Genomic DNA, 22,664 nt, shown 5'->3' on the forward strand with positions numbered 1-22,664 from the left:
GCTAAAGCACTGAAGAAGATATTGTTTCAGTCAGAGCCTATCTCTAGCTCCCTCTTATCTCCAGATGCCACCTTCCTAGGGGATTGAATTGTCCAAGCAATAGAGAACTTGGCTGCAGTTGCTTCTAGGGAAGTTAACTTTATCTCCTTCAAAGTCCCAAGCTCTAAAGAGAACAGCAAAGAGATGGCAGCCATCATGGGCCCTCTCTACCACTAGATTGATGACATCATGGGCAGGCTGGGGTTGTAGGCTCCATGTATTAAAATGCTAGGTGATGAGCAAGCATTACTGCTTAGGGCAGACGCCTCTTTTGCTCTCAGGAAACTTACATTTCCGTAGTAAGACAGAGAATGAACCAATAAACAAGCCAACAAGTCATGATGAGCATGACATCCACTATGAAGGAAATACACAAAGAATGATAGGGAGGTCACTGCAAATGAAACGGTCTGAGAAAAGTTCTACAAAAGGAAACACCTGATAGAACAGCTCTCCAGGCAGTGAGTAAGCACATCTACAAACTGAGACAAATTCTAGAATGTGCGAGAAATGTGGTAAAAGCAGAGGAGGTGGTAAAAGATGTGAAGGAGGCAGACAGAAGCCGGGTCATTGCAGGTCCACGAACAAACTTCAAAACACTAGAAAATTCAGGCAAAACTGTGAGGTGCAGTTTTTCTGCCATTGGACTAGCAAAGAACCAAAAGTTTGGAAGGACTCCGCTGGTGAAGCTGTGGGGAACCCACACGTTCACACATTTGAAGAGTGTAAATTAGTACAATGACTACAGAGAAAATTCAGCCATATCTATGGAGTTGCTTTTCAAAGGGCCATATCGTTTATCATAGCCATTTCCACTTCTGATATTCTCCTACAGCACATCCACAGTCGGTGGCAAGATAGTGGATACTGTAGTGTTATTTACAACAAATCAGGGGGGTCGGCGAGCGACTTTTAATATCCACCAAATAAGAGACCGTATAGACTACTGTTGTAGTCAAATCTCAGGGGTCTGAGTAGTAAAACAAGGCAAGGTCCAATCAGCTACTCATGTGGCCATTTGCAATGGTTTCACCGCACTACTAGCGATTGCCCAGCCTGCTTTCACAGTGTCCCTGCACTCTGTGGCTAGCACCTTCCCGCTCAATTCCAAGTGCCCTGTCTCGGCCATTAGAAATCCTAATTTCTGGGCTTTCCTAGCCGACAGAGAGGGAAATCATCCAGAACCAGGACCAACGACCCCGTACCTCAATGTACAGATACCATCACGTGGGCAGGCAGAAGAGGAGCCCTGATCTGATGAAGAAAAGACAACCAACTTGGGGGACATTCAGAGAGAGAACTGGGGGCAAACATTCGGGGTCTCACTGCAGTTGGTTACTGCGCCTGCGTAGCCGACAAGCGCCACAACGCACGCGCATCGATGCCATCCCGCCTACCCAGTGACGCAAAGGGGACGTAGGCGGGGACAGCTTCTCGGCATCTGCTAGGTCCGTGTCCACGCTTAAAGGCTGTGTTGACGCGGACCAGGGCTGGAGAGCTTGGTCCTCGGTGGGTGGTCGCTCTCTGTCTCGGGGTAAGCCACTGCCTCTGCAGAGGGGCCGACGGCGCCGTGCAGGGTAAGCGGGACCAGCAGGGGGTGCTTGGCTGGGATGACTGACTACGGCGGGTCTCCCAACGCGCGAGGGACGGGGTTCCCCGTGGTGCGGGTCCAAGTGCCTGGCACCTCCTTGAGCCAGGCGGCAGCTCCCGGGGGAGGCCTCAGGATCAGTTGCGCTCCCGGTCCTCTCCCCTTGCTGCCTTTCCCAGCTGCGTAGCCCTTACACGTTTGCACTACACGGTGGGACTCGTTCAGTGTTGTGAGCGCCACTGTAGGCCAGGCAGCAGGGGTCTCTGCCCGAATGCAGCCCATTCATTCGGCCGGCGTGTGCTGACCCGCCCCCAGCAGAGCCAGGCCCAGGCCCCTCCTCTCCTGCACTGCACAGTCCTGCTAGGGAACTCAGGAAACTGGGGAAATCCTGTGTTCTGATTGTACAGACGGTGGGACCAATGATGACCGGGAAAAGCCTGCCAGGGGTCGGGGTGGTTCTGCCTAAGTTGGTGTGTGGCCACAGGTGCTTCGGGCTAACAGGAGGGAGAGGTTCTGGTGTAGACACCCAGAATGTATAGAGAATCAGAGGGAACAGGTTTTATTTTAAGAGCCTCGGGAAGTAATTGGGTGGTTTTGAGACTACATTGCTGAATAGGTTCCAGCAGACACAGCCCTTCATACTGAGAGTCTATCCAAAGGAATCAGTCGCCTGAAAATACCTGGCCCTTTTATGTCTCTGCAGGCACTTGTACCCCATAGTCATGTGTGGTAAGCCATACATCTCTACATCACAGGGAGTATAGCGAAGTCTCATAGCCACAGTAGGAAAATCTCAGACGCCCACGAAAGAGATCCCCCAGGGAAAGGTAGATGAATGTGATTACGGGCTTTCCTGGGGCGCTGCAGAGCAATGGGTAGGCCTGAGTAGTATTAAGGGGAGGTTTCCCTATTCCTGTTGCCAGCGTATTAACGATGTAGTCCTTAAAAAATGCGCCAAGCATAATGGAAAATCCAAAAATTGAGGGGTTTTTGCCCCTCTCCTTCTGCCCCGGAAGGAGTGTAGGCTAATGTGTTGTGTATCTGAGTCCCTCCTGGAGCCTCATGGACAGAACCTGAGAGGCGTAGGTACCAGCCACAAAGGCATGGCAGGCACCCTGCAAAAGAAATCAGGAGGTCGTCTTTCCAGGGCTGTTGATGTGTGGGCTTTTTCTCTTCTCCAAGAAAAGATTTTCTACAACTACCAGAAGAAATAAGTGATGCTTTGTTCGTGTGCTTTATTTTTGGACACGTACTTAGCATGTGCAGCAGTCATTTGCAATCATGGCTTGGTTCCTGTACTTCAGTGCCAACCTGGAAAAATCTTGCCGCTGCCAGTTCAAATCAGATGGAGCATATTTCTGAGATCCAGCTTCCCCTTCTCCCCTCCCTTCCCCTCCTAACACCATACCTACTACATTCTCTGACTCCACACTCCTAACAGGAAGTGGACTTCTCCTAACTACCTCTGTTTGCCTCTGCATGCTGCTTCCTGGTCTGCCTCCTGCGCATTCACCACCTGGCTTTACTTCTGCCTGCCACTTGCCTTTTTTTTTTTTTTTTTTTCTTTTCTTTTCTTTCTTGCTTGATTTTTTTTTTCTTAAACTCTGTTCTGTAAAGTGCAAACTAAGATTGAGTTGTTTTCCTCAGGAGGCCTTTGGGGAGTCTGATCAGTATACCATCACTGGGTGTTAGGCATGGCCACAGAAAAGTGATTGGTCCTTCCTGCAAGTGTCTTAGCTATGAACAGACACTTCAACCCAACAGAATAAAATTGGTGTGTTTGGAGTTGAGCCTCTGAGATGTGGAGTTGGCTGTGGACCAGTCTGTCTGGTCCTGTGCCCCCTGGATAGGGTGTTCTGTTTGGATTGTTAATAGCATCCTGAGTTTGCCAGTGTGTAAATGCAATGATTGTAGGTCTGTGAGCTCATATGTGTTGTCAGGCTGTCTAAAGCAGAATCTTGTATTTACAGGTTGGGTGTAGGGCACTCAGGGCACAAGGTGAAGACATTCAGGCTGGGGAAGGCAGTAGAATTTGGACAGTTGGACAAAATTGGTCCAGTAGGTGGCTGAGCATTCTGGGAATGAGTAATAGTATGCATAAAGGGCCTGGGACAGGGAGCTGACAGGCAAAAGGAGGCACAGAGTTCTTAGAATGCATGGGCAAAGATAAAAGGTATTGAATAAGTTGCAAGGGCCAGGCCTCAGCAGGGGATGAGATGTGATCTCAAGAGCAGTGTATAACTCTCATATATAACCACGTGAGACCCAAAGTAAAGCAGGAGCTGGGGACTGGAGAGAGAGGCTTACTCCTTGGCACCTGCCAAGAGCCATTCTGAGCTCTACGTGGGGCAGGAACTGGAAAGGGTGACTTGTCTTGTTTTCTTGCCCCAGTTTGGGCCTCTTCCTTGGGCCTGGAGCACAGAAGCAGTGTTTATGTGACCTGAGCTCTGAGAACACATTGAATTTCCAAATTCCATTGTAATTCATGTGATAGCCCACTGTGAGCAGCCACTTTGCAGAGGAGGCCCCTGGAGGAACTAGCCTGCCCTAGTCACACACCTCTGCCAGCAGGACACAAGTCTTTCTTGTAGCCCATACCACCAAGCCTCCTGTTTTTCTAGAATTAGCTGCTGCATTTCCATAACTCACAAGAGTGAGGAGTGAAGACCGACAGACATCTCTTGAGGACAGGAGAAGCCTTGAGATTCAGGCCCCTCACTTCTCATCTTTTTTGAAGACTAGGAGCTACTAAAAAAAAAAAAAAAAAAAAAAAAAAAAAAAAAAAAAAAAAAATTACCGGGCGGTGGTGGCGCACGCCTTTAATCCCAGCACTCGGGAGGCAGAGGCAGGCGGATCTCTGTGAGTTCGAGGCTAGCCTGGGCTACCAAGTGAATTCCAGGAAAGGCGCAAAGCCACACAGAGAAACCCTGTCTTGAAAACAAAAAAAAAAAAAAAAAAAAAAAAAACAAAAAAAATTTAACATGCTAGGATGATGGTACACACCTAGACTCCCATCACCGAAGAGTCTGAGGCAGGAGGATTGAGATTTGAGGCCAGCCTGGACTATATAGCAAGAACCTGTCTCACTCACCCTTTCAAAAAAAATAAAATTAAGGTTTTTTTGTTTGTTGTTTTTCATTTTACAATACCATTCAGTTCTACATTTAGCCAAGGGCAAAGCCTGAGGACTGAGATCGACTGAAAAAAATTTTTTTCAGAGTTTATTGGACCAAAACTGGGCATCGATTTAATTTATTTTATTTTTATAGAATTTTATGGGCTTTGAAAGTGCCAGACATCATTTATCCCTCGAATGTTTCTTATAAATGAAAAGCAGCATCCATTAAACATCCAGAAAAATAAGTTCAGTGTCTCACACCTGTCTCAGGCTCACTGTAGTTGTTAGAATGGCCAGTTTTCAAAGCCCCTGGGAAAGCAAATTGCTGAAAGTATAATCTATGAATCCTGTGAGTAAAGATTTGAAGACTGGGTGGAACATGCAGATCTGTTGCCCGGAGTGATCTGTGGACACTGGGCTCTTTGATATGATCAACAGCATGTCCCAGTGTGGTTTGTGGGGAAGTTACCCAGCATTTATGACCCTCAGTTCTGGACCATCCCTTCCAGAATCACCAAGAAAATCAGTTGTCTCCTCTGACTTCTGGGGGGAGAGGGGGCTGCAGACCAGTTTTGAATTGCATACTTTGTCGCCAGACCTGGGAACTTCTGACACCCGCTGTAGACTACAGCCTAATGTGATTTGCCTAATTCTCCTCCCTTCAGCCAGCAGCAGCTCCGGAGTCCCCAGCAGACCGAGAAATGAGAAAAATACCAAACCATGCGACTCTGAGGATGACGAAGGTGGCATACCCCCTCGGGTTGTGTGTGGGCCTGTTCATCTATGTCGCCTATATCAAGTGGCACCGGGCGTCTGCTGCCCAGGCCTTCTTCACCATTGCCGGGGCTGCCTCAGGGGCGCGGTGGACCCAGCAGGCCTTCAGCTCCCCAGGCTCAGCTACACGTAGTCACGAGGTCTTCTACGGGATCATGTTTGACGCTGGGAGCACGGGTACCCGCATCCACGTCTTCCAGTTTGCCCGGCCACCTGGAGGTATCTGTCTGACCATGAGTCATTATGGGCCCAGACATAGGGTCTGCCTTTTCCCCTCTCTCAGGGCAAGGCTCTTAACAACTCCTGACTTCAGAAGACTGTGGGCTTGCGCCCCTGCCCTAGAGTAGCCCAGAAGCCTGTTAACATGAAGTTATTAAGGCAAAGTTCAGCGGTAGAGCATGTGAGGCCCTGGGTGTGAGCACCAGCATTTGGGAGGGGTGGGAGAGTGCAATTGCTAAAAATACTTACTCAGTGGACACAAAGCCCACGTGCACCTAAATTCCCCAGGAGCCTGAGGTTCTTCTTATATTTTGAGACAACCAGTGGCTACCATTAATGGGCAGCTAAGACCCTAGAGGACATTTAGTTGCCTGTGCCCTCCCTGTCCATAGCAGGCCTGGTGACTGAGCCTGGGATTTGGGCCTTGTCATGTTGATGTTGGGAGATCTCAAGGCAGGAAACAACTGCAGACTCGAGCTCACGGGACCCAGAGCCCAGGCCAGTTAGAACAGTAGCAGAAACCTGGGACGGAGGCTTGCAGCACGTGCTGCTGTGGGTCCTAAGAGCCTAGCATGGCACTGGGAAGGGGTCTGTACCTCAGGCTAGACCTGCCAGCTTTGCTTCCCAGGAATGGGGACTTCAGACAGAAGGTGGAGACTTTTTCTCCAGGACCGCTTGGCTGCCTGGCTCTTTACTCAGCTCTCACATCTGGTGCCCTAAAATCTGCCCTCTTGTGCATCTGACCTTCAGTCAACCAGCTTTTCAGCCCTCTGCTTTGCCCGGGTCCATATCCAGGTCCCTAGTGGCCAGACACTATCCTGGCATTAATTGCTCTATCAGCATGAGACCCCTGGTACCTCTCTCCAAAGCTACAGTAGCCTGTTTTACTTGCTTCTGATTTAATTACTGTTTATTTTTATATGTTTGAACCAGAACTTTGCTTTACAAGAAAAGAAAAAAAATGTCATTGAGGATAATTTAGATTAAAAAGAAGTTTGTGTCCATTTAAGGTGTTAAATTTTAACAGTTAATCTGAGTGTAGTGGTGCACGCCTTTAATCTCAGCCCTTGAGAGGCAGAGGCAGGTGGATCTCTGTGAGTTCGAGGCCAGCCTGGTCTACAGAGGGAGTTCCAGGGCAGCCAGGGCTACATAGAGAAACCCTGTCTGAAAAACAGCAACAATAATAATTTAACAGTTAATTCTTGCTGACTCAACAGCATACATAACGCTCTAGCCTTGTAATGGTTAAACTTTAAATGCCAGATCTACTTACTTACCTCCAAAATTGGTTTTGAAGCCAAATGTAACAGGTGTGGTTAGGAGGTTTTGCTCAGTGTTAGAACACTTTTCTAGCATATTTGATGCCCCAATCAACTTCTAGCACCAAATTTTAAAAAAATAATCTAAGTTTAAAGTAGTAATAGTTATAATCCAGTGTTTGTCTTAAAGAGAATAGGCTTTGTGAGAAAGTTTTATTCCTGCTTTTTTGGTTCTGTTTTTCCTTCCTCAGCCTTCATATTCACATAGTCCTATTTTGGACTGGTGTCTTTGGCCACAGGATGCCTCTGGACACTTTCCTTGTTGTGATCTAGTCCATTCCTCCTGGCAGCAAAACTCAACTTCTTAAGAAGAAAAACAAGCCTTCAGAAGCCTGTTCATGGCCCATATAAGGATAATATTTCAGAGTTACGGACGTCATTTTTATTTTACAGTTTAAGATATTTATCTTGTTAAATCAGCAAGAATTATCTTAAAATTTAAGTAAATTATCCTTAATAGAATTGAGGTGTGAGTTGTTTGTTTGGTTTTTTGATGGTTTTTTTTTTTTTTTTTTTTTTTTTTTTTTTCACTGCTGGAATTCCAGGGCCTCTAGCATGCTAGGCAAGCACACTCACCCCAGCCTGCCTCTGTGTGCGAGGTGTGTGTGTGTGTGTGTGTGTGTGTGTGTGTGTGTGTGTGTGTGAACTAGATGGCAGAATTTAAACAAAAATAATGAATCCCTCTTGATTGGCCTCCATGGTCAGGCCTCTGCTCTTAACGTCAGCTGGTCTCTGCTGTATATAGTAATACTCCTTGTATATATTCATACTTACATCTGTTAAAAATGTTTCCCTTTAGAAACTCCCACCTTGACCCATGAAACCTTCAAAGCACTGAAGCCTGGGCTTTCTGCTTACGCGGATGATGTTGAAAAGGTAACCACCATCTTGTGTCTGTTTGTCCTTCCAATGTCCTCTAACCGACTTCCTAGCCAGCCCCTTCTGAACCGGATCAGTTGGCCATCTTCTGAGGGAAGGGTGACTTGGGTGCTGGTATGCCTGGGGTGTGCCGCATCCAGGAAGATAGAGAGGTGGGAGAAGTGCGGGTCTCTCCCACCAGGGTGCTGACATCATGAGCCCTGATCCTTACGCAGTTTAGAAGCTCACACCCACAAACGTACAGAAGCATTATTGGGGGGCCGGAGAGATGGCTCAGTGGCTAAGAGCACTGAGTTCTCTTCCAGAGGACCCAGGTTCAGTTTCCAGCACCCACATGGCATCTTACTACCACTGGCACGCACTTACTGGAACTCCAGCCCCAGGGAATCCGGTGCCACTTTCTGGCCTCTGTGAGCACTGCACACATGTGGTACACAGACATGCGTGCTGGCAAAACACTCATACAACAAAAAATGAAAAGAAAAAGTTATATTTGGACTTTAAAATATTTGTATTAGTAATGTAAGTTTTACATAGTACTGTGTGATGCGGGGAGCCAGCCATGGAGCCCAGGGCTTCCCAAGGCTAGACCAGTGCTCTGATACTGAGCCAGGACTCCCCATAGTGACTTTGTAATTTTAATTTTTCACTGCAGTCCTCCGCTGGAAGGTATAACATTTACTGAAACCGAACATTAGTGTTAAACTGTTAGGCTAGGGCCCGCAGAGAAGTCCAGTGGCGAAGTGCTTGTCTAGCATGCCTGGTACCCTGAGCTTCCTCTCCAGTACCTGTTCCTGAAAAGATAAATAGCAAATACAAAACACAAATAATTTATGAAAGCCACAAACCAGATAAACGTAAAAGAATAATTAATTGTAAGACAAATTCCATGAAGGTGAAACAAGGATTTCTGAAAGTGTGTAGCGTCGAGATTTCTGATGTCCCTAATGTTTTAATACACTAACATGTGTGAACCAAGGACTCCTGGGCTTCTTCTAAAGCAGAAACTGCTTGCCCAGAGGGTTGTGACTTTCCTGGCATTCTCTCCCCCCCCCCCATTTTTTTTAAATGCTGGGTATGAAACCCAGGGCCTCTCATGTGTTAGGCAAGTACCCGCCATCCTTAGTCCATGTCAGCATTCCTCAGACCCTGAGCTAGTCCATTGTTCAGCCCACAGGTGCATCGTGGTTTCAGACAGGGTAGTGCAAGGCTTGGCTGTACACCAGAGGAATCAGTGATTCAAGGGTAGCCATCCAACTAAGCCACATTAAATTTCACAGGTTTAGAGTAATAAGCTGGTGGGATTTTAAAAATCCGACTTGTAGGTAGGTGACGCACATTCAGGGGGAGGAGTGTCCGGGCTGCCTCCACTACATGCCCTGCTTTCTCACGGAGCCTTCAAGAGCCACTTGTGCGTCCTGGGACCGATAGATACTTGAGACTTGTCCTCGTTTTTATTTTGCATACACAGTAGAGAGGGACAGTCTGTCATCTAACACAGATTTTACCACCCACATGCACAAGGGCATCTTTGGGTGGATTTGTGGAGTAGGAGTTCTGGATCAAAAGAAGGTAAGTTTTCCCCTTGGACAGACTTTACCGATTACCCCTGTTTACATGCCAAGCCACCCTTTGAGCTCTCTGTCAGGTGGTGTGACCCCCTCGGTGAGGTTATTCATGGGACTCAGTTCTACAAGGGACCCTAGAATTTACTTGTTCTCCCATGTTCTCTCACGATATCCAGGGAAATCACAACCCTGTGAGGTCACCTGATGTCTTAGGTAGGGTTTCTTTGCCGTGATGAAACACCGTGACCAGAGAGCAAGTTGTAGGTGAAAGGGTTTATTGGGCTTTTCCACATCATATAGTCCATGAAGGAAGCCAGGGAACTCAAGCAGGGCAGGAACCTGGAGGCAAGAGCTGATGCAGAGGCCATGGAGGGGTGCTGCTTATTGGCTTGCCCATCATGACTTGCTCAGTTTGCTTTCTTATAACCCAGGACCACCAGCCCAGGGATGGTACCACCCACAGTGGGCTGGGCCCTTCCCCATCAGTCACTAGGTAAGAAAATGCCTTACAGCTGGATTTTATGGAGGCATTTTCTTTTCTTTTTTTAATTGTTATTCTCCTCTCATACAGTACATCCCAACTACAGCTTCCCCTCCCTCCACTCTTCCCAGTTCCTTCTCCCCCACATTCACATCTCTCCCTCCCCTCAGAGAAGAGCAGGTTTCCGAGGGACACCAACTGAACACAGCACAACAGGCTCCCGTCAGACCAGGTGCAAACCCTCACATCAAGGCCGGACAAGGCAACCCAGTGGGAGGAAGAATTTAAATCAGGCAAAAGAGGCAAAGACACCCGCCTCTTCCACTGTCAGGAGACCAACAAAAACACTAAGCCAACCTCTGTAACATAACCACAGAGGACCTAGCACAGACCCATGCAGGCTCCACGATTGCCACCTCAGTCTCTCTGAGCCCCTATGAGCCCTGCTTAGTTGATTCAGTGGGCATGCTCTTAAGGTGTCCTCAACCTCTCTGGCTCCCATAGTTCCTCTCCCCTCTCTTCCATGGGTTCCCCAAGCTCCAAGGGGAGGGACTCAATGGAGACCTCCAACCTGGGCTCTCTCGCCACCTAATTTTTGGCTGTGGGTCTCTGCATCTGCTCCCACCAGCTGCGGAGGAAGCCTCTCCAATGATGACTGGACTAGGCACTAATCTATGAGTATGGCAGAATATTGTTAGGAATAATTTCGTTTATCTGTCTGTCTGTCTGTTTCTGCCAGTCGTGTTTGGTTCTACCCGAGGTCTCGGGGCTCTCCAGGGGAGGCATTTTCTTAATTGACTCTCACTCCTTTCAGATAACTCTAGCTTGTGTCAAGTTGGCACAAAACTAGTCAGCACGGGTGGTGACAGGCCAGGGCATGGGTCTTGCTCAGAAAGCATGACGGTTACTCTAGAAGGAGGCTCAGCCCCACAACCCTTGACCTGCCTTCAGCCGCAGCACCCTATGCCGGGGCTCCCCTCTGTGCTCTGACCCCCTGTGTTCTCACCCGCAGCACCCTATGCCGAGGGCTGCCCTCTGCTCTGACCCCCTGTGTTCTCACAGATGGCCCAGCGCCACTTGATGCTGTGCTCCCGCTGATTTTGAGAAAGATCCGAGAAAGGGGCCAGGAGGTGGGGCAGTGGGCAGAAGCACCAGCTTTAGATGCCTGGGGACCTGAGTTTGAGTCCCAGAACCCACCTAAAAAGCCCGGTGTGCTCAGTCAGCTAACCTGTAGTGAGTCTGCAGCAGCAGAGACAAGAGAGGCCCTGCCCACACAAGGCAGAAGGTGAGAGCTGACTCCTGGAAGTCGGCCTCCTATGTCTACATGTGAACGTGTGCATGTGTGCGTGCGTGCGTGTGTGCGTGCGTGTGCACACACAGCCCCCAAACTTAAATTTTAAATTAGGTAATAGGTTTAATACGCATTTTTTTTTTTTTTTTTTTTTTTTTTTTTTTTTTTGGTTTTTTGAGACAGGGTTTCTCTATGTAGCTTTGCGCCTTTCCTGGGACTCACTTGGTAGCCCAGGCTGGCCTCGAACTCACAGAGATCCACCTGGCTCTGCCTCCCGAGTGCTGGGATTAAAGGCGTGCGCCACCACCGCCCGGCTTTAATACGCATTTTAACGGGTGGTGGTAACTGGGCAGTGTTGTTTAACAGCCCTGCTTTGCTTTCTCTACATCCACAGAGTGCTCAGGGGATCCAGGAGCTTCTGAATGTTGCTAAGCAACACATTCCTTATGACTTCTGGAAGGCCACCCCTCTGGTCCTCAAGGCCACAGCTGGTTTGCGCCTGCTGCCGGGAGAAAAGGCCCAGAAGCTGCTGCAAAAGGTGAGCTTAGCCACCCCCCCACCCACCCCCACACCACTCCCCCACCCGCCCAGAGGGGGAAAGGGTCACTAAAAAAACGCTAACCCTGCTGGGCATGATGGTGCACATCTGTCGCCCCAGCACCCGGGCAGCCAAGCAGGACAGTTTCAAACCAGAGGCCAGTCTGAGCTACAGAGTGAGACCCTGTCTCTAAACAATATAGCCACTAACCTTCCAGCTAGTGTCAAGCAGGCAGGACATAGAAGTGTCCTGAAGAGAAAATCCTTGGAATGTGCACAGTATCACAGTTTGGAATCGTCTATGTGACATTTAAGAAAAACTGCTTTGTTTTACAATTGTGATGTGCTCCTGAAGGGCACCCCCGGGTGTGTGAACTGAGCTGGCATCTTAGCCCAAACTCAGATGTGACTGCCCAAGAGACCCTCAGCCTCTTCCCCAGCCCCAGTGCTTCTTGGGGAACCTGGTGTCCCCAGATAGCCACTTTGCACTCTATACTGGGGCTACATCCTCAACCCCAGAACGCATTTCTAATTTTCCCACCAAGTTTGGGAAGATACGGTCTCCCTCAACTTCTAGACTGTTCTTACACTGTTTACCTGCAAGATGATGGCACAGTACACCTTCTTAGGACGCAAGGGAGGTAGGGGTGACTAAGTGTACCAAAGTTTCTATGTCCTGAGACTCCTTAGGAAATGGAGAAAGAAACATACCTAGTTGTTCACACCTTCACCTCCCTCTGCCGGGCTCTGATGGCACATGTCCCTGGATCTGTGCCCCCACCTATATATACATAGGCCATATGAGTGGTGCCCAGGTTTAAGCCCTGATTCAGGGCTTCTTGCCTTTCATCTCTCAACCCAAAGCCAGGCAATGTTTGGGGACTCAGTGTATTCCAGCTCTCTCTAGGCCATCTTTTCTCTCAGAACTCTCCTATCCCCAGCAGTTAAAGACGAGATACCTGGAGTAGCATGTCTTTTAGCTATCCTATAGATATCAGTCAAGAACACCCCCACAGAAGATCACAGAAGCTTAAAGCAGGTTAATCTTTGTGTCTTAGAACACCGAAGAACCCTCAGTGTTCTGTCCCAGCCAGCTGAACACACAGTGCCCTGGGAATCTCCTAATCTTGCCTCTGGAGAATGAACACATCCTTCTGCCCTGGCTGGGGTGGAGGGTGAGATAATCATTGTGTAGACCAAACTGACCTCAAACTCCAGATCTCCTGCCTCATCCTCTCAAGTTCTGTACAAGTGTACAGCTCCATGCCAGGCTAAGAAGTGTTTCTCTTTGCATTTAGGTGAAGGAGGTATTCCAGGCATCACCCTTCCTGGTAGGGGACGACTGTGTTTCCATCATGAATGGCACAGATGAAGGTACAGTAGACAAATGAGCATCTCCTCAGTGCATGTCCCAGTCAGACAAATGACTCTCCGCTGCCGCTGCCCAGACTCCAGGCCTAGAGGCACTGTAACTAGCCTGTCAGGATCCTGTTCCCAGTTTGTTAAAGACTGGTTCTTATCTTGACCAGCTTCCAACCTGGTACAGATGAAACCTCAGAAAACATCATGCTTTGGGTTTTAAGGACATCTAGAAAATGCTGGTTGCTGCTGTGCTGGGAACATTGTGATTATGTAGCTCATTCTGAAACAGACGCTTGAGGTTCCTCCCAGGCCAGTAATTATCAATATGACCTTAAGAGTGAGTTTATCTCGAGGGCGGGGGAAACACTGGCTTCTTTGCCTGCCTCCTTAAAAAAATGGAAGCTGGTGACAAGGTCCTGGAGGAGACATGGCATTTAGTAATGTGTTCTAGGTTTTTAGTGTGAGCCCAAGCCCCTGGGTTCCTAAGTGAATACTGCTCCTCTCTAAAGGCTGGGAATGGCAAGCAGTGCCCACCATGCCCCTGAAATCTGGAAATAGGTAGCAGCCCTATGTGTCAAGAGATAAAATGGGGTCTGGAGAGACTTGCTACTCTTACAGAAGACCCAGATTCAGTTCCCAGCATCCATATGGTGGCTCATAACCATCCATAATTAGCTCCAGGGGCTCCACCCCCTCTTCTGGCCTTCATGGGCACCAGGCACACACGAAATCCACAGACATATATGCAAGCAGAACACCCATACACAAACAATACATTAAATTTTTTTTTATTTAAAGGAATTGAAATGTCTGTTCTCTTATAGGTGTTTCAGCATGGATCACTGTCAACTTCCTGACAGGTGCGTGTCTCCTGGATGGGACAGACTAATGGCTCACCATCCCTAGGAAAGGAGTGCCTGCCAGGCTTCCTGAAGCACAGAGGCCCCATTACCATAACACCCAGATTCAGTGTTGCTGGCTTGGAGGCAGACTGAGTAGTGACGTATCCAGACAGGTCAGGCGGTGTGAGCCCAGATGTACATGTGTTCATAGCTCCTTATGGCCCTTACTTTTCTCTCAGGACAGCCCCACCCAGCATCCACTGGGACTTTGACCTGTAGTTTGTTTCTGAGAGAAGCAGCGAATTAAACTTAGTCAGGTCTTCAGATACTGGATATGACGTGAGTGCTGGTCACCCCGCCAAAGCATCTGCCTTGGAAACGGGTCATCAAGAGATACTTTCAGATTGTTCTCAGGGTGGCCCCTGTACTGGAGAATGGTAGTGTCTGTATGTAGAAAGAAAAAAGGGGTTTCCTGGCAGGTCTCACCGATTGGAGGGCAGAAGGACACTGGTGGATAGGTAGGGGATGGCTACCTCAGATGCTTTGGGAGAACAGAATCTGAGATGGGGCTAGTCAAAGAGAATGCCTTGTAGGGAGGACCTGTGTCAGAACAGCGAAGCAGTTGGTGTTCCCTGGGAACTGAGGCTGGCCTTGCCAGAAGACAGGCCAGTGTGAGCGTTTCTCTCAGTGGTCAGAGTCGTCTGTCACTCACATCAAAGCCACAGCTGGTAGAGCCAGGGCTCTTGGATACTTTTAAGTTGCTGGTTTTCTTTAAGTAGTTGCAGCAGCTTCCACAGCCCCCTGCTCCCCCCACCCCACCCCACTGAAGGGCGGCTTCTGACCTCTCTTTGATCTCCCTGGCGTTCTCATATCCTTCCTAACACTGTCCTCACTCACTGTGGTCTAGGCAGTCTGAAAAGCCCAGGAAGCAGCAGTGTGGGCATGCTGGACTTGGGCGGTGGATCCACTCAGATCACCTTCCTCCCGCGTGTCGAGGTAACCAGCCCTGCTTGCCTCACCAGGTGTGTGCATCGCAGTCAGGGAGCTGCAGGCACCCAGAGGAGGCCCCTCAGAGAAGGCCCCTTGGCCACTGGAAGGCGTTCCACCCCTCTGGGTTCTCTCACGGATAGCTTCTTAGATTTTAATTACACGCTAAAAACCAAATAGAAACCAGTGCGGTGAAATCAAATGATGACTAGGAGGCTTTGGGCTGCAGACTAGACACCTCCCATCCCCCACGAAGTTCCAGGAGCAAGAGTGGACAGTATGGCTCATGGGGGTTGGGGAGCTCAGCCTTCTTCAAGATAAGTGTTCTAAAGAGATAGAAACACTTGCGTTTAATGGCATCTGCTATTTTAAATACCTCTCGTCACCCACACTGTTTACTAACAATCACATCTTGTTTCCAGTGGAACAGAGTGTGTAAATAAATGCACTCGTACACACCTAGTACCTGAAGCTGTGGTCCTATTCAGATTATTGGAGACAGACGCTGGTCTGGTCTGATTGGACTATGTGTGCCAGAAGGTGCAAGATGCAGCTGATCCAGTGCTGTCCACCTGTAATCCCAGCATTGTGGAGGCTGAGGTTGGAGGATTAGGAGTTCAAAGCTAGCCTGGACAAGCTAACAGGACCTTGTCTCAAAACAATGATGATGATGATGATGTGCTGAGGATGTTGCTCACTGGCTAAGTACCCAGAAGTCCTGGTTTGATCCCTAGTATGGAAAGAAAAACAGAAAAAAAAAAGCTTCTAAGGGGAACACTCTGCACGGTTTGGTTTTTTACCACTTGCTCCTCATTTCATAGCCAAAGACTTAATGGAAAGTTCATTAAATGTCCCTGTTCTTCCAAATGATGCAGGGAGGAGGGCTTGGTCTTCTGGGAAGACCGGGCAACAGTAGCTTCGTGTTCCTCCCCAGGGCACCCTGCAGGCCTCCCCGCCTGGCCACCTGACCGCGCTGCAGATGTTTAACAGGACTTACAAGCTGTATTCCTACAGGTGGGTTTGCCTGCTCCTGGTGCACCGTCCACTGCTGCCTTATGGTGGGACCCTTTCCCCGTGTAGATGCCAGGTCCCAGAATCCCCTGTGCCAAGTGACTGCCTGGGCCCTTCTTGTCCTGCCTCTCCTGCTTCTCCTCCTGCATGCTTCATTTTTAAATTTCCTGTAAAATCGCCTTCTTCTTTTCTGCTCATTCTGTTCCACTTTGGGGGAGGCTTGGAAAGGCTAAGAGGTGAGGAGTTGGCTGCCTCCCGGCCACACGGCACTTGCAATAGATCCTTCCTGAACCCCATAAAAACAGATGGGATCTGTCTCCTTCACTGCCACGCGCACAGCTTCCATAAGAGCTCATGACAGGCTCCCAGTTCAATGACTTAATGTTTCGGCCTTGGTGGAAGGCTCGTAGAAGAAGCAGGACGCCTTCCTCACTCCCACTAAGCCCGGGCAGGAGCATGCGCAGCCCAGCCTCACCAGGATTTGTCTCCACAGCTACCTGGGGCTGGGACTGATGTCGGCACGACTGGCTATTCTGGGTGGTGTGGAGGGGAAGCCTGGTGAGTAGAACACTTGCTCCAGGCTCTGTCCCTACTCCCAGTGCCTCTTCCCCTTCTGCTACAGAGCAGTGTATCAGCCACTGCCCCACCCGGCCAGCCTGGATGGGGTGGGCCCAGACCTTATCACAGAGAAGACAGACTATGGGGTGACATGTTTACCTTTGTACAACCTTCTAAGTTACCATTCTTAAAAGAGAAACTAGGAGGTTGCTAGAGAGATGTCTCAGTGGGTAGGAGCACCGGCTGCTCTTCTGAAGGACCCAGGTTCGATTCCCAGCACCTCCATGGTAGTTCACAACTGTCTGTAACTCCAGTCCCAGGGGATCTGACACCCTCTGCTAGCTCCTGCAGACACTGCATACATGTGTTATACCCACGTACATGCAGGCAAAACACCCATGTACATAAAATGGGAAATTTTTCATTTAAAAAAGGAGAGATCGTAGGGAAATAATTTCTGAACCGTGTCACCCACGTTTAGAATCACCTCGTGTGTCAGCTCTCCGTCACTGACAGTAACTGAGACAAATGACTCAGAAGTTTGTTCGGCTTATGGTTTGGGAGGTTTAAGTTCATCATCACTTAAATGTGTTGCCTTTGGCACCATGAAGCGGGACATCATGGTGGGAGCATGTGGCAGAAGACACTGTCCCCCTGCTGGCAGCAGGAGGCAAAGGAGGGAAAAGGTCAGGCTCCAGTATCCTTCAAGAATATGCCCTAGTGACCTAACTTCCTCCCCTAGGCTCCACCTACCAAAGGTTTCACCCCATCTCAGTAATGCTAAAGGCTGGACACTTCAGCACACAGCTCCCGGGCCTGGTTCATGCTGGGGAGCACAGACTCACTCTGTCAGCATGGTAGCACCGGGTGGCACCTGTCCTTGCCTTCCTACCAAGCTGTCAGTTACTGCCATCCTCGGCCATCTGTAAAACTGGGTTGCGACAGTCTCCTCCAAATAGTGTCATTGTGATAACCGGTGAAGTAACACTAGGCCCAGCATCTGGAACCACAGATGCCCACAGATGCATTTCACCACGGCCACAGTCATGGTTCTGGGCAAGTGAGATTGGCTGCCACCCTTGTGACAGAGCAGGGGTTTTCTCCAGCTGGCCCAGACTGCCCTGGACTGCCCTGGGAGACAGGTCCCCTTGTCCCCCAGCACCCTGTTATAGCCTGTAGCATTCTCTGTCGGCCCACCCAGTCCTCTAAGCTCTGTGTAATGGACACAGCACTGTCTCTTTCTTCCTTTCATGGTCATCTCTCTGTTGCAGCTGAGGATGACAAAGAACTGGTCAGCCCCTGTCTGTCTCCCCGGTTCAGAGGAGAGTGGGAGCATGCTGAGGTCACCTATAGAATTTCAGGACAGAAGGCAGGTAGGTAGCATTGCTGTTCAGGCTCATTGGGGTCAAAGGTAGTCTGCTTCCCCCGTTCCTTTTCCGGATACCACTAAAAAGCAGACACCAATACAGACAAGACTGTCCCTTCCCCTAGAGTGCAGGCAACCGAGAGCCGTGGCAGGACTGTGAAGGCTTTTGTTGAGAGCTGGGGCCTCCTCTGGCTACGTCCCTCTTCAGGGTCTCTGCACAAAGTCTCCTTGTCTGTCACCAAACACTTCTTTCCAAATAGCCCAGTTTCCCAACAAAACTCCAGTGAGGAAGGAACGGCTGCCCTGGGGCCTGAGACAAATGGCCACATTTGGGCTCCTGGCCCAGGAGCCCTGCTCTGGCCAGTTCTGTGCAGAGAGAAGTGAAAGCTGCTTCCTGCCAGCAGCCCAGGACACACACAGCCTCCGCCACCCTGTCACTGGCCCTCACCCTGGTCTTGTTATTCTGGGTCCTTTGAATTTCTTCTAGGAGAAATACTGGGCTATTATTCCCAGGATGGACACAAGACATGCAGCATGTCCGCCTTTGGTGTGTGGCTAGCCTGGTTCACATGGATGCGAGCTGTGTGACCTATGTGCCTTGGCCTTGCTGACTTGGCTGGGTGTTTCCTCTTGCCTTTTGCAGTGGGCCTCTATGAGCTGTGTGCCAGCAGAGTGTCAGAAATCCTCAGAAACAAAGTGCACAGGACAGAAGAGGCCCAGCATGTGGACTTTTATGCTTTCTCCTACTACTATGACCTTGCAGCAAGCTTTGGTCTTATAGGTAAGGGCTGGGTCAGTCTGGGCAAAGGACCGATGCTAGCCTGTAGTGGCTTTGTTGGTCTGGGTGAAGTGAGTGGGCTGAGGAGGCAAGGTGAGAGAGAGGCAGGAAGTTATAAGCCCCTTTTCATAGGTAAGCTATTTCCTTTGAGCCAGTTAGTAAAATAGAAAGGATCTGTTGTAGATACAGATCCTGCTAGACTCATTCTCTGTGGTTTACTGCCTGGCTTTGCCCTGTAGCCTCACTCAGCTCAGGAGCCACCCGGGATGGGTGGCCACATGCCCTCTTTCTGAGGAAGGGGTTGAACCTGCACTGAGGGGCTCTTCTAGACCCAAGGACCCAGAACAGGGTAACCAGTCAGCCAGTGGAGTTTGCCGAGGCTGACAGTGTCTGTCTTATCCAACAGATGCAGAGAAAGGAGGCAGCCTTGTAGTCGGAGACTTTGAGACAGCAGCCAAGTATGGTGAGTGGTGCTGCACTTGTCAGGGTGACAGGTCAAGGGGGTATGGGAACAGAACCCCCGTGTGCTTGTGATGGGCACAAGGCCCAGAACTGCTGGGTTTAGTACCTTATTCTGTCTGTTAGCCAGTTCTGAGCGGTGTGTAAGGGCGGGGTTCAAAGTGTACTAGCATCACCTAGGGCCTAAACCCCAGATACAACCTCCCAGTGGAGGGTATCCCCAGATGTGAAGGGCCACAGTTCCAGTGCCTGCCACAGGACTCTGGGACACCAGGTCCCTCATCTCAGATCTCTGACACTTTTTCTCTGCTGCCAAAGTAACCCCAAGAGCATCTTCCCTGGGATGGTCACAGCCTCTTCCTGATGGTCAAATGGCCCTGAGGAGGTGGGGGTTCCAGGACCGTGGCACCTGCTGTGGCAGCATCATGGAGTCTCACCGAGTTGCCTTTCCTCTCCCCGACGCCCTTGCAGCAGCCGTCTGGGTCACCCCACCCTAGCACCCAACACTGATGTCATGTCCATATTCAGCTCTTCTGGTTGCTGCTCCCAGTTTGCTAGTCAGAACAACTAAGCTTTGTGCATTTCTCCACAGGAAGTTTCTCCCCTCTCCCTCTCCCACCCTCCCACGCCAAAAAACAGGGCATTTGTATGCCTTCCAGTCACTTCTTGGCTTTTCCCTAGACATTGGGTCTCTAGATGGATTGATTTGCCCCTCTATCAAGAATAGACTCGAGGAGCGGTAAAAATGGTGTAAGGGTGTTGGCTGCACAGGCGTGAGGATCTGAGTTCAAATCCCCAGAATCCACATAAAAAGCGGGTGTGGTTGCCTGTGCCTGCAAAGCCCAGACTGTGGGGGAGAGGACAGAAGGATCACTGAGGCTTGCCGGCCACCAGCCGAGCTCCAGGTTCAAATGAGAGGCCTTGTCTCAAGGGAATAAGGTAGAGTGATACAGCAGGACCCCAGCTGTTTTCCTCTGTGCCCACACAAGGGCGCGCACACACACACACACACACACATAGACACACACACACACACACACACACACACACACACACGCACAACACGCACGCACGCACGCACGCACGCACGCACACGAGTAGATTTGGAGTCAGCTTTAGTGTTGTTTTCATGTCTTAGAAAGGCTGGATTCTAGTAATGTTGACATCTGGGAAGTGTCAAGGGTCTCAGATGCAGAGGTATGGCCGAGGGATGGGGAGGTTCCACTGTTACCCCAAAGTAAGACATTCAAGTCTGTCTTGGTCCTGGCGTCCAGGCCTAGTGGAGGTTGAGACTGGCTTCCGGGCCTGCCGGTGGGGTCACTACAGTTCAGTTCGACAGTAAATCAGAAGTGAAGAACAAGATGGGTACCCACATGGGTGGGGTCAGGTTGCCTCCTCCCCAACCCCAGACTGTCGAGAAGAGTGGTTCTCAACCTGTGGGGCATGACCCCTTTGATAAACCTCTATCTACAATTGAGGACAGTAGCAAAATTAGCTGAGTGGTGGCGCATGCCTTTAATTCTAGCACTTGGGAGACAGGCAGGTGGATCTCTGAGTTCGAGGCCAGCCTGGTCAATAGAGCGAGTTCCAGGACAGGCTCCAAAGCTACACAGAGAAACCCTGTCTCGAAACAACAACAAAGTAGCAAAGTTACAGTTATGAAGTAGCGATGAAAATAATATCATGGTTGGGGGTCACTACAACGTGAGGAATGTATTAAAAGGTTGCAGCGTTAGGAAGGTTAAGAACCACCACTGGTCTAGAACATGACCAGGAACGGGCATCTCTCCCAGTATGCCGCACCCTGGAGACACAGCCACCAAGCAGCCCCTTTGCCTGCATGGACCTCACCTACATCAGCCTGCTGCTCCATGAGTTTGGTTTTCCCAGGGATAAGGTGCTGAAGGTAAGCACTGTGTCTTGGATTCCACATTCCACTTGTGGGGTGGGGTGCCGGGAACTGTTGGCCCTGCTGTTTGCATTTTTATCTCCCGCTCCCATCCTTGCTGTGAAGAAACAGCCCAAAACTGTGTATAGCTTCCTCAGCCACGGCCTTCCTCCGCAGATGCACCCAGGCTCTGTAACTCAGGCCTCTGACCTTCTCCTTTCCTTTTCTTTGTCTTTTCAAGCTGGCTCGGAAAATTGACAACGTTGAAACCAGCTGGGCTCTGGGGGCCATTTTTCATTACATCGACTCCCTGAAGAGAGAGAAGATTCCTGCCTTGTAGCAGCCAAGCCCCAGTCCCCACCCTAGCCGGAATTCCAAGGCTCCCAACTCCACGGACCCCTCTGTCCTGGAAGTGACACCCTCCCTGAGGAGCCTGCACCTGGCTGGGACCCTCCTCGGCCTGCAGTTTCATCTCCTGCAGATTGGCCTGGGACATGGCCCATGCACTCGCCCCGCTACACCACACTAAGCTGGGCAGGGCCGGGGTAGGAATGCTGCCTGGCCTGAGGCCATCTCCCTGCCTTGCCTCCCAGTGTGCAGGGAGCCAGGTGGGGCCCAGGGCACAGACTGAGATAGGGATGCAGCCCTGTTCCTATCCCGTCCATCTGCGGGATTGTGGCTGCTTTTGTGTGTTTCTGTGACGTGGGTCTTGTTTTGTCTCCCAGTCCCTGTTCCCTCGTGAGCTAGGCCTCTCTCTGCTTTCCCAGAGTTGTGGGAGCTGGAGTCGGCTGGCCCAGACACAGTACAGTCTCCAGGGGAGCACATCTTGAGTGTGTACATCTCTTCCTCAGGATAGACATGAGGTTACTGGAGGTCTACTGTTCCATCTTTGGATGGTATAGCATTAACTGATGTGGGGACACTGAGTAGGAAGAAGGTGGGACAATGCCTCTTTTGTTTGTTTGTTTGTTTGTTTTTTGTTTTTCAAGACAGGGTTTCTCTGTGTAGTTTTGGTGCCTGTCCTGGATGCTCTGTAGATCAGGCTGGCCTCGAACTCACAGAGATCCTCCTGGCTCTGCCTCCCGAGATCTGGGATTAAAGACGTGCGCCACCACTGCCCAGCTGGAACAGTGCCTCTTTACAGACCCAGTGTTCCAGCTCTGCAGAGCATATGGTTATGAGCAGAGCTATAAGAATACTTAGGGCTGTGCACTCAAGCGCTACCCTGTGAGCTGCGAGTGCTTTATGTGAAAACTGAGCCCCCTTTCTGGACACAACTATGTCCCCGTGAATGTATTACTGCTGCGAGCCACTTGCAGACCAGCGGGGCGGATCAGAAAGCTCAGCCCTGGAACCATACTGCCCTCTGCCCCCGCCCTCCTCCCTGGGCTGCAGCTGGCTCCCTGTGGTCCCCTCAGTGAATGTACAGTCTATAGAATAAGCTGAGCCGCTGTCGTTCTACTCCGAATAAAGGTTTACAAGGGTTTCTCTCCTTTGCCTCCTGAGTGAGCACCCAGCATTTAAAGCCTGCCCAGCAGGTGGTAGCAGTAACCAGCAACAGCAGGGCCACCCAAGGCCTAGATTGTTTCAGGGTCCAGGG

General features: G+C 50.1%; 1 protein-coding gene across 9 annotated transcripts; it reads left to right on the forward strand.

The window, feature by feature from the left end:
* The first annotated feature begins 1,449 nt into the window (after positions 1-1,449).
* On the forward strand, positions 1,450-22,088 carry Entpd6 (ectonucleoside triphosphate diphosphohydrolase 6). 9 transcript variants are annotated; one of them, XM_028893429.1, is made up of 14 exons: positions 1,450-1,616; positions 5,411-5,738; positions 7,857-7,933; positions 11,671-11,814; positions 13,112-13,187; positions 14,000-14,035; positions 14,925-15,013; positions 15,939-16,018; positions 16,509-16,573; positions 17,845-17,946; positions 18,583-18,720; positions 19,124-19,180; positions 20,970-21,082; positions 21,306-22,088. In XM_028893429.1, the coding sequence occupies exons 2-14, from the start codon at positions 5,447-5,449 to the stop codon at positions 21,402-21,404; spliced, it is 1,368 nt and encodes a 455-aa protein (XP_028749262.1). In that variant the 5' UTR covers positions 1,450-1,616; positions 5,411-5,446; the 3' UTR covers positions 21,405-22,088. The 9 variants fall into 9 exon arrangements, with proteins under 9 accessions (XP_028749262.1, XP_037061170.1, XP_037061171.1 ...); XM_037205275.1 differs by having other exon boundaries at positions 1,450-1,573; XM_037205276.1 differs by lacking the exon at positions 21,306-22,088 and having other exon boundaries at positions 20,900-21,061.
* Positions 22,089-22,664: the final 576 nt, after the last annotated feature.

This window comes from Peromyscus leucopus, chromosome 4 (assembly GCF_004664715.2).
Source record: "Peromyscus leucopus breed LL Stock chromosome 4, UCI_PerLeu_2.1, whole genome shotgun sequence".
In the NCBI taxonomy this organism is placed as follows: domain Eukaryota; kingdom Metazoa; phylum Chordata; class Mammalia; order Rodentia; family Cricetidae; genus Peromyscus; species Peromyscus leucopus.